This window comes from Terrapene carolina, unplaced genomic scaffold (assembly GCF_002925995.2).
Source record: "Terrapene carolina triunguis isolate 2854851 unplaced genomic scaffold, T_m_triunguis-2.0 Scaffold433, whole genome shotgun sequence".
Lineage (NCBI taxonomy): Eukaryota > Metazoa > Chordata > Testudines > Emydidae > Terrapene > Terrapene triunguis.
In genome coordinates this window covers 121365-131871 of record NW_020664784.1, presented here as the reverse complement: position 1 = coordinate 131871, position 10507 = coordinate 121365, and the positions used below count along the sequence as shown (strand labels likewise).

At 65.6% G+C, this 10507-nt stretch overlaps 1 protein-coding gene across 1 annotated transcript in view; it reads left to right on the top strand.

Moving 5' to 3' along the window:
• Positions 1-5158, top strand: part of AGFG2 (ArfGAP with FG repeats 2) — a 7285-nt gene extending 2127 nt beyond the window's left edge. Inside the window, 9 exon segments of the mRNA XM_029913065.1 lie at positions 189-333; positions 1326-1439; positions 1872-1904; positions 2327-2411; positions 2587-2651; positions 2745-2828; positions 3717-3790; positions 3792-3827; positions 3829-5158. Of these exon segments, the coding sequence (XP_029768925.1) occupies positions 189-333; positions 1326-1439; positions 1872-1904; positions 2327-2411; positions 2587-2651; positions 2745-2828; positions 3717-3790; positions 3792-3827; positions 3829-3921 (729 nt within the window). The 3' untranslated portion in view covers positions 3922-5158.
• The last annotated feature ends 5349 nt before the right edge of the window (positions 5159-10507 follow it).

The window sequence follows — 10507 nt, the reverse complement described above, 5'->3', positions numbered from 1 at the left end:
CCAGGACTCCTGGGTTCTCTCCCTGGCTCTGGGAGGGGAGTGGGGGCTGGTGGGTTAGAGCAGGGGGGGCTGGGATCCAGGACTCCTGGGTTTTCTCCCCGGCTCTGGTATGGTGGTTAGAGTGGGCGGGTCGGGGGTGGGAGCCAGGACGCCGCGGCCCCAGGCCTGTTACCAGTTGTGTCTCTCAGAACTTGGGCCAGCCCCGCCTGCCGCACCAGCGCACCTCCCAGCCAGCCAAGAAAGCCAGCACGGACCTCCTGGCGGATATAGGCGGGGACCCTTTCGCTGCTCCCCAGCCGTCCCCCGCCTTTGCCATGTTCCCTGCCTTCCCGGGTAAGTATGGGGGGCAGCGGAGCCACAGGACCAGCTGCTCCCTGCCCGCACCAGCCATACAGCGCTAATGTGAGCAGCTAGAGCGGCGCCCCCGTGTGGTGATACTGGGCAGTGCAAGCTGGGAGGCACCATAGAGCTCTCGGCTACAGAGACACCCCCCATGCGGTCATGCTTGATAGTACAGTCTGGGAGTTGGGCAATTAGAGCTCTGAGCTAGCGGGGCCCCCATGTGGTGAGACTGGGTATTGCAGGCAGGGAGCTGGCTGACCATAGAGCGCTGAGCTAGTGAGGCCCCCATCTGGTGATACTGGGTAGTGCAGGCAGGGAGCTGGCTGACCATAGAGTGCTGAGCTAGTGAGGCCCCCATCTGGTGATACTGGGTAGTGCAGGCTGGGGGCGAAAGACCTCTCTGGCTTCAAGATTAGGCTAGATAAGTTTATGGAGGGAATGGTTTGATGGGATAACGTGATTTTAGTCAATTAGGCAATAACGTGCCATCGCTGGTAAAATGTGGGTCCGGCTGGAGAATCTTGTCTACTGATCGCCATATTTGGGGTCGGGAAGGAATTTTCCTCCAGGGTAGATTGGCAGAGGCCCTGGAGGTTTTTTGCCTTCCTCCGCAGCATAGGGCAGGGGTCTCAAGCTGGAGGATTCTCTGCAACTTGAAGTCTTTAAATCACGATCTGGAGACTTCAACAGCTGAGATAAGGGAAATAGGGTGGGCCAGCTTTTGTGGCCTGCATCATGCGGGAGGTCAGACTAGATGACCATAATGGTCCCTTCTGACCTTAAAGTCTATGAGTCTACTGGGTAGTGCAAGCTGGGAGCTGGTTGACCATAGAGCGCTGAGCTAGTGAGGCCCCCAGGTGGTGATACTGGGTAGTGCAGGCAGGGAGCTGGCTGACCATAGAGCGCTGAGCTAGAGAGGCCCCCATGTGGTGATACTGGGTAGTGCAGGCTGGGAGCTGGCTGACCTCTTGTGTCCTTCCCAGGCCAGGCTCCAGCCCACGCTGCCTTTGCCAATTTTGATGCCTTTGGGTGCAGCCCGGTAGTGTCGGCATTCGGGGGGGCATCGGTGCCATTCCACACCCAGCCGACAGCTGCAGGTAATGCTCCCCCGGCCCCTCCCGCTGCCCGGGCCTTCCTTTACCTGAACGCTGCATCAGAGAGCGTCGACACGCAATCTAGTGGTTAGAGCAGGGGTGCGGCCAGGACTCCTGAGTTCTCTCCCTGGCTCTGGGAGGGGAGTGGGGGCTGGTGGGTCAGAGCGGGGGGGGCTGGGAGCCAGGACTCCTGGGTTCTCTCCCCGGCTCATGAGAATGGGCCGACCGTTAGTCTATCTCAGCTGGGAATGTGCGGGTGAATGGTTGTCCCATGTGGGGATCTTCCCCTGCCACCCCTCTTTGGGTTGGTATTTCTGGGGGACTGTCCCCATTCCCTGCTCTCAAGTCCTGGGGTCCCCCTAGCTGGGAGGGGGGGTGGGGCTCCCCTGGGATCTCTCTTGCTTTAACCCTTTGCTTTCTGCTTCCTGTTTCCAGCCAGTCGGACAGTCCCAGGCGGTTACAGCTTTGGTGAGATAATGATCGTGGTTTGCTTCTCCCTTGGGATACGGGACTTAGGGGTCAGGACTCCTGGGTTCTCTGCCCGGCTCTGGGAGGGCAGTGGGGGCTGGTGGTGGGTTAGAGCGGTGGGGCTGTGAGCCCAGACTCCTGGGTTCTCTCCCCAGCATGTGGAGTTGGCTGCAGGCTCAGGACGGGGAAAATCAATTTGAGTTTAGTTGGGAGTGAATATAAAAATAATGTTCCCCTGAGGAGTGCAGCGGTGCCTGGCATGGGCACCGGGGGAGCCGGCGCTGCTCCCTGGCCTCTCCCAGGTGATGGGTGAAGTGGGGCCGGGTCAGCCTGGGGGCAACCTGCACCCAGTGCCCCGACCTCCAGAAGGAGGGCGTGCGCCTTGGCGGGGGTGACCGCGCTGTTCCCTTCTGTGCCAGCAGGGGGTGCTCAGGTGAGCGGCTTCGGCGCCTCCCCCTCCAGCCACCCTAGCAGTGGGATCCCGGACATGGGCGGAGCACCCAGCAGGTATTAACTTCCTCTCCGGACACCCCCCCCCCCCCCCCCCCCCCCCCCCCCCCGGTGGCCCCTGGGCAGGGGGACCCCAGGAGACTGGCTGGCCCCTGGCTCAGGACCGTGGGGAAACCAGGTGCATTGTGGGTGGCCCACTCTGATTAGCTAACACCGTCTCTCTCCTCCGCAGCCTCTTTGGGAGTCTGAGCCAGCCGGCGGCCCTGCCCCCGCCCGGCCCCGTGCCCGCCTACGGGGGTAGGTGGCTTTTGCTTTGGCCCAGGGGGGCTCTAGCGCCCGTCGGCAGCCAGTAGCAATGAGCCACCTCTCCTGTGCCACCCTCTCTTCCAGCCTACGCCAACCCCTTCGCCCCGCCTGCCGCCCCGCCCGCCCGACCCAACACCAACCCCTTCCAGCCCAACGGCACCACGCCAGGTGAGCCCCCGCCCTGGACGCCTGGGTTCTCTCCCCGGTGCTGGGACGGGAGTGGGGCTGGTGGTTAGAGCAGGGGGGGCTGGGAGCCAGGACTCCTGGGTTCTCTCCCCGGCACTGGGAGGGGAGTGGGGGCTGGTGGGTCAGAGCAGGGGGGGCTGGGAGCCAGGACTCCTGCATTCTCTCCCCGGCTCTGGGAGGGGAGTGTGGGGGCTGGTGGGTTAGAGCAGGGAGGCCTGGGAGCCAGGACTCCTGGGTTCTGTCTCTGGCTCTGGGAGGGGAGTGGGGGGCTGGTGGGTTAGAGCAGGGGGGGCTGGGAGCCAGGACTCCTGGGTTCTCTGCCAGCTCGTCTCTCCCCCTGCAGGTTCCAGTTTTGATGGGTTTGCTGCAGCCCAGGTGGGGCAGCCGGTCGGGATCTCCACCAATCCCTTCATGGTGAGGACCATCCCATTCCCAGCCGGTCGGGTTTCAGTGGGGCCCTGCCGGCGTTTGGCGTCTTCCCCTGCTTTCCAGGGGGTTCCCGCTACAGCCCCACAGCGAAGCTGGAGGGCCAGGTCCAAGCATCGTTTCCCTAGGGCAGAGCCGCTCTGTTGACTCACCCAATCACCCAGATCAGATCTGTCCCATTATCTGCACAGTGTGGCGCCCTCCTTGGTGGTTTCTGCATCCCCCGGCCCCTGTGTTGGCTCCCCTCACCCATGGGCGGTGCCCCACTCCCTCTCTGTGGGGCCCGGCTGACAAGCAGCCTTGGACCTGGGGTCTGGGCTGGGTTGTGGGGTACGAGTCGGGGATCCGACAGGCATTGGTGTCTGACTGTGTGAGTAGTTACAGCCATCCGTCTGTCTGCTGCCGTCTGTGCCCCATCTCCCTAACTCCCCTTTGTCCCCCCAGACGGCAGCTCCGTCCCCGCCCTTCGTCATCAAGCATCCAGCCACCAACCCCTTCTTATAGCGAGGTGCCCGGACGGCTGCTCTGGGCTGGAAGTGCCCATCCCATCCAGCAGGGGGCAGGCTGCTGCAGCCACACACACACCCCGCGCCGGCTTCTGGCTGTGCAGCCCCGACGCCGTGGGGATGGGCTGGAACACGTGCTTTAACTACTGCAATGGCTTCTAAGGGAAGCGGCCCCGAGGAGAGCGGTTCTGGGCCCAGCACCGAGGCATTCTGGGACTTGTAGTCTCGGTGGGGATTTTTCAGCAGGGCATGCTGGGAAAGTGGAGGGGGCGGGAATGTGGGTCGGGGGTTAGCTGGCCCTTAAGCGGGGTTTGGGATTCTGCCGGGCCTAGTGGTCCAGAGGGGAACCCCAGGGGAGCTGGAGGCGGGGCAGCAATGCATTCTGGGAAAGGGAGCCCTCTCTGCTTCTCCTCCCAAGCAAGAGGGGCTGGGGTCCCTGGGGGGCTGGGCTGTCCCCTTCTGAGCCGCTCTGACCCCACCCCGGTCTAGGCTCTGCCCGAGTGAGATTCTCCCCACCCAGACCCACTAACAGTGCAGCCCCGGCCCCTCTTCGTGGAGTGGAACCCAGGAGTCCTGGCTCCTCACTACCCCTCCCCCCTGCTGTCACCCCATCCTTGGCCAGCTGCTTCCTCGCAGCCCCTGCGTTCCAGACCCCCTACTCCCGAGACAGGGATGGGGGGACCTGGCCCGGCCTTCAGGCTCCCCCCTCCCCCGGCTCTGCCCCGCAGGCTGCTAGCCCTCGAATCACTGCCCCCCTCCCCCGTTGGGGGGCTGGCCGTAGCCACTGGGCGCCCCAGATCCCAGCCCCACAACAGCATCCCCAGCACGTTCTGCCCCCCTGACGGCGTGCGCTCGGGGTCCCCCTCCCCGCTGATCTTCACCAGGCCTGCACCGAGGGCAGCCCCCCTCTGCTGCAAGTGCTGGGGAGAGAACCCAGGAGTCCTGGATCCTGGCCCCCCCTGCTCTGACCCACCTGCCCCCGCTCCCCTCCCAGAGCCGGGGAGAGAACCCAGGAGTCCTGGCTCCCTCCTGCCCCACCATTTGCTAATTTCTTTGTCAGTTTCCTCTCCACTTGGAATCCTTTTCCTGCCCCTCCATCCCCAGGACGCCCCCAAACGCTGCTGCCAATGGGCACCCCCCCCCCCCCCCGTGGGAGATCACCCCCCACTGCTGCTTTGGACAAATATCCCCTCGCTCAGCTTCACACCCCCTCCTGGTTTTGGGGGGGCCACGCTTTGTCCCCTCCCCCCCGGAACAAGGGGCCGTGCTGGCAGTATTTTTCTGAGAGAAAAGTGAATGATCTTTTTAATATATAGAGACGTTTTTGGCGCTGGAAATGGTTCTCTCGAGATCGCTCTATAAAATCTATATTGGACCTTTGTGGCTGCTGTCCTCTGTGGGGGGGGACCTGAGCCCCCCGCTGGCCCTCCTGGCACCCCCCACTTCTGTGCCCCCTGCCCAGGCGCCCTGGCTGTGACTCCCAATCCAGCGGCGCCTGTCGCCTGGTGGGCTGAGGGCGGCCCGCTAATGCGCTGGGCCCCATTTGAGACCTTCTGCGTGCGCTTGTGACCCTGTGTGCGCTTGTGATTTTGCATGCAGTGCGCTTGTGATCTAGCATGTGCACTTGTGATGTTGCGTGCAGCGAGCTTGTGACCCTGTACGGCCGCCTGTGATTGTGCATGCAGTGCGCTTGTGACCTCACGCATGCCTGTAGTTGTGTGGCCTGCAATGAGCTTGCCTGCTAATGCGCTTGTGCTCTGTTGGCCCCCGGAGTGTGAGCACTGACGCACTCACAAGCGCGTGCGATCCTGTGCGTGTGGGAGCGTGCACACATGTCCTTGCCTCATGACAGGGTGGGTATGTGCTTAGCATCTCCCCCACTCCTACCCTTGCGTGTGTTTAGGGTCAGTTGTGCGTGTGCAGCTTGCATCTCACAGGTGCTTGTGAGGGTGTGTCCTGCTGTGTCTTGTGATCCTACACAAGCGCTGCTGCAATCTCGTGCTTCTGCACCAGCCCTGCCTGCTGTCTCTGCACGTCTCTCGCACGTTCTCTGGTGATCCTGGCTGCTGCTCTCTCCCCTTGTACAGCTCAACGTGCACAAATGCTCTTGCCTGCATGTGACTCTGGAGGTTTGCAATGCCTTGCACGTCTTCTCCGCCCCGTGTGCCGGTCACCTCTCGCAAGCTCTCCTTGTGCCTTGGCCCTCACACACTAGTGCATTCTCACACACTTGCCCTCCCACACGCCCACTTGAGCTTTCTCTTGTGCTCTCCCAGGCCCCCTCAGCCAATCAGCACGCTTTGCACCCTGATCGCAGGCGCTCTGGCCTTATCTGAGTGATGCCAGCGGGTCCCCACGGGTTCCCCCATGCCCATCCCGGGCCTGGCACCAGCAACCACTCACGCGCTTGGCGGTTCATTGCACGACACCGACGCGTGTGGCCACATGGGGCATTGCTGCCCTGCCTGTGGGTGGCTCCAGGGCTTGTCACACGGTGCCCCTGGGTCACAGGGCAACGGGGGATGTTTGCTCTGCCCGGCTATCCCACCCGCATGGGATCACTCTCTTGTGCGACAGCCCGTGCCCCATTCCCTGTCCCCCTGAGCCAGCCAGTCCCCGCCCTGGGTCTGGGTGGGAGCCGGCGCCCCCTAGAGGGGACAGGCCCCTGCCCCATTCCCCCCCCCCCTGAGCCAGCCAGTCCCTGCCCTGGGGCAGGCCGGGGCGTGGGGTAGGCGTCCGCTGTGTGCAGTGGAAACAGAGGGGCTCTCAGACGCAGGCCGGGCGTGTTTACCTACAAACAGCACCAGACCCAGGTTGACAAAACAGGCCTGGGAACCAAACAGGCACCGTGGGGCTGGGCTGGGGGGCTGGCAGGTCCGACGGCTCTGGCTGGGCCTGTGGGGACAGAGAGACGGGCTGTTCGATGTGGGGGGCACCTGCTCCCCTCCAGCCTCTGCTGCACCGGGCCCCCCCAGGCTGGGCAAGGGGCCTGCTGGGCCACCCAGCGTCACAGATACACACACCCCTCCCCTCCCAGAGAACCCAGGAGTCCTGGCTCCCAGCCCCCACTGCTCTACCCACCAGCCTCCACTCCCCTCTCAGAGCCCGGGAGAGAACCCAGGCGTCCTGGCTACCAGCCCACCCTGCTCTAACCCACCATCCTCCCCCGCCCCCTCCTCACAGCGCCCTCTGCCCTGCCCTGCCTCCTGCCCCACAGCGCCCTCTGCCCTGCCCCACAGGGCTCCCAGAGGTGCTGTCACTCACGGGTGGGTTTAGATCCAGGTGCCCCCTGGCGGTGGGGTGGGGACGGTTCTGCCATTGGAGCCGTGGTCCCATCATAAGCGGATGGAGAGGGGCGTGGCCAAGCCGAGGGGCGTGGCCGCGAGAGCCACGCCCACCAGCATTCCAGACAGGTGGCCTGTCAAGGAGCTGCTGCGGAGGAGAGATGGGGGTTAGAGTGGGGCAGTGCAGTGCCCCGTGCCCCACAAACCCCCTGCCTTGCCCCACAGCATCCTCTGCCCCACCCCCTGCCCCACAGCAACCCCTACCCCGCCCCCTGACCCACAGCGCCCTCTGCCCTGCCTCCTGCCCCGCTGTGACCCCTGCCCTGCCCCACAGCGCCCTCTGCCCCACCCCTTTGCCCCACAGCATCCTCTGCCCTGCCTCCTGCCCCACAGCAACCCCAACCCCGCCCCCTGCCCCACAGTGTCCTCTGCCCCACCCCTGCCCCGCCCCATCCCCCAACCTGCCCCCTTCCCTGCCCCCTGCCCCACAGCACCCTCTGCCCCGCCCCCTGCCCCACAGCACCGCCTCCCCCACCCCTGCCTGCAGCCCCCCCGCCCCACAGCACCCTCTGCCCCGCCGTGACCCCTGCCCCACAGCGCCTTCTGCCCCACTCCCTGCTGAGCCCCCCATCCTGCTCGTTGCCCCATGGCGCCCACCTGGGGTATAGGAGGGTCACGGTGAAGCACTCAGCCAGGCAGAGCCATTTTGTTGTTATGGTGACGCTGCCCAGGGTTACTATGGTGACAGGCGCTAGGAGACCCTCCATGGCTTCCAGAGAGAAGATGACCCCTGCAAAAGGGGTGGGGGGCGGATCGGATAGGTAAAGCAGGACGCCTGGGTTCTCTCCCCGGCTCGGGGAGGGGAGGGGAGTGGGGGCTGGTGGGTTAGATCGGGGGGGGGGGCTGGGAGACAGGACTCCTGGGTTCTCTCCCCGGCTCTGGGAGGGGAGTGGGGGCTGGTGGGTCAGAGCAGGGGGGCTGGGAGCCAGGACTCCTGGGTTCTCTCCCCGGCTCTGGGAGGGGAGGGGAGTGGGGGCTGGTGGGTCAGAGCGGGGGGGCTGGGAGACAGGACTCCTGGGTCCCATCCCAGCTGGGCCCAGGTTCCCTACCTGAGAAGCCCACGGCGCAGTGTTCCCGGCGCCAGGGATCTCGCAGGACGGCCGCCAGCCCCGCGTTCAGCCCGAGATGGACCAGCCCCCCCAGCAGCGTCATGCCCCCCAGGATCCAGCCTGCTCGGGCGCTGCCCACCCTCCCCTCCAGCCCCGCCCCCAGCCACAGCAGTGCCCCCATGTTCAGCCCCAGGTGGCCCCATCCCAGGTGGTGGAAAGGGGCCAGCAGGAGCCGCTGCCACTCGCCCAGAGCCCAGACCCCCTGCACGCTGAGGCAGGTGTTTTCGGGGGACCCCAGGGGGCGAAGGTAGAGCCCCACATTCAGGGCCACCAGGAGGAGGGTGGCAAGCGGCGGCCTGGCTGCAGACATGCCCTCTGGGGGGCTGCCAGGCTGGAGGGTGGAAGGGGGGGTCCCTGGGGCTGGGGGGAGCAGGAAAGTAGCATTGGGGGCAGTGCTGGGGGCTAGAGAGAGGCTCACCAGTGAGGGGGGCAGCGGTGCCAGGGCAGAGCCCTTGTGAGGTCACCGCTGATGTCTCGGGGGGGGGGGTGTCAGGGGATTGTGGGAAGGGGAGGGGGCGGCTCCGGGAGCAGGTCGCCCCGAATTGTTTATCTCGCTGGGAGCTAAGAATAAACCTTGTTCTGGGAAACCAGCGTCAAGACCTGCCGTGAACCCGGAGAGCCGGGGCCGGGCGGGACTCGGGGCTGGGCTGGCAGGGACTGCGGGTCGGGATTGAGGGGCACCGGCAGAGCTGGGGGGGCAGGGCTGGGCTAGCAGGGGCTGTGGGTCGGGAGTGAGGGGCACCGGCTGGGCTGGGGGGGGCAGGGCTGGGCTAGCAGGGGCTGCGGGTCGGGAGTGAGGGGCACCGGCAGAGCTGGGGGGGGGGCAGGGCTGGGCTAGCGGGGGCTGCGGGTCGGGAGTGAGGGGTACCGGCACCTGCTTTAGGATTCCAGCCCCCTTCCCCCATGAACTCCACGGCTGTTTACGGCTGGTTCAAGGACTTGGTGGCTGATGGCTATCAGGGCGGCTCACGCGACCCAGCCGGGCTCAGCCCAGCCCATCTGGGCTACGTTATTTACTATAAACAATTCCCCGCCGGCCCTCTCGCTGCACGGAGGCCCGTGGGTGCCCCTCACTCCCAACCCGCAGCCCCTGGGAGGCCTTCTTGCCAGTGTGGCTGGGCTCAGGTCACAATTGCTGACCCTCAGGCCCAGCCTTAAATTGAACCTTGACACCAAGGACTGTTAGACTCTGCAGAGCTGAGATAAGGGGCCCAGGGAATCTGGTGCAATAGATACACAGACACCCCTGCCCCCCCACACCCCCACCCCCGCACCGGGCAGGGGGCCTGAAGAAACACAAGGCCTGTCCCTGACTAGGGATGGGAGTGAGGGGCACCGGCAGAGCTGGGGGGGGGCAAGGCCGGGCTAGCGGGGGCTGCAGGTCGGGAGTGAGGGGCACCGGCAGAGCTGGGGGGGGGGCAAGGCCAGGCTAGCGGGGGCTGCGGGTCGGGAGTGAGGGGCACCGGCGGAGCTGGGGGGGCAGGGCCGTGCTAGCGGGGGCTGTGGGTCGGGAGTGAGGGGCACCAGCAGGGCTGGGGGGGGCAGACCGGGAGGGGCAGACCGGAGGGAGGCTGGGTTTATGTCTCCGTCATGTACTCATGGCTGCTCAGTCACCCCCCACACGCACACGGTGACCACATCCAGTGGCCCCCCCCACACCCTATAAACACAAGGGGACCCCCCCATACCAGCCTCCTTCACCCCCCTTTGCCGTGTGATGCCCCCGAAAGACTCCTCCGCTCTCTGGAGGTTTACCAACCCCCACCCTGCCGCTAGCAGAGCTCAGCCTCTCCGTGGCCCGCAATAGCGGGCCGTGCAGCAGGTGTGGGGAGACACACACACCCCCCGGCCACCTGTGCCCTTCGGAGGAGGTTGGGGGCGGGGGTGAGGGAGGGTGGGCAGCAGGTAGGAAGTGGTTAAAGGGGGGGAGGGAGCCCCAAGGCCGCAGCTGATTGGATGAGGGATGGCTACATTCCTCCGTCAGAGCCCAACACTACCTCCCCATTGGCCGAGGCGCCAGACACCAGAACCGCATGGCTGGGTCCCAGGAACGGGAGGGGGACCCCTCGCCCGGCGCTGAGATGCAGCCACCTCTGGGGCGGGGCGGCCGGTTACCCGGGGACCCCTCGCCCAGCGCTGAGATGCGGCCACCTCTGGGGCGGGGCGGCCAGTTACCCGGGGACCCCTTGCCTGGCGCTGAGATGCGCCCACCTCTGGGGCGGGGCGGCCGGTTACCCGGGGACACCTCGCCCGGCGCTGAGATGCGGCCACCTCTG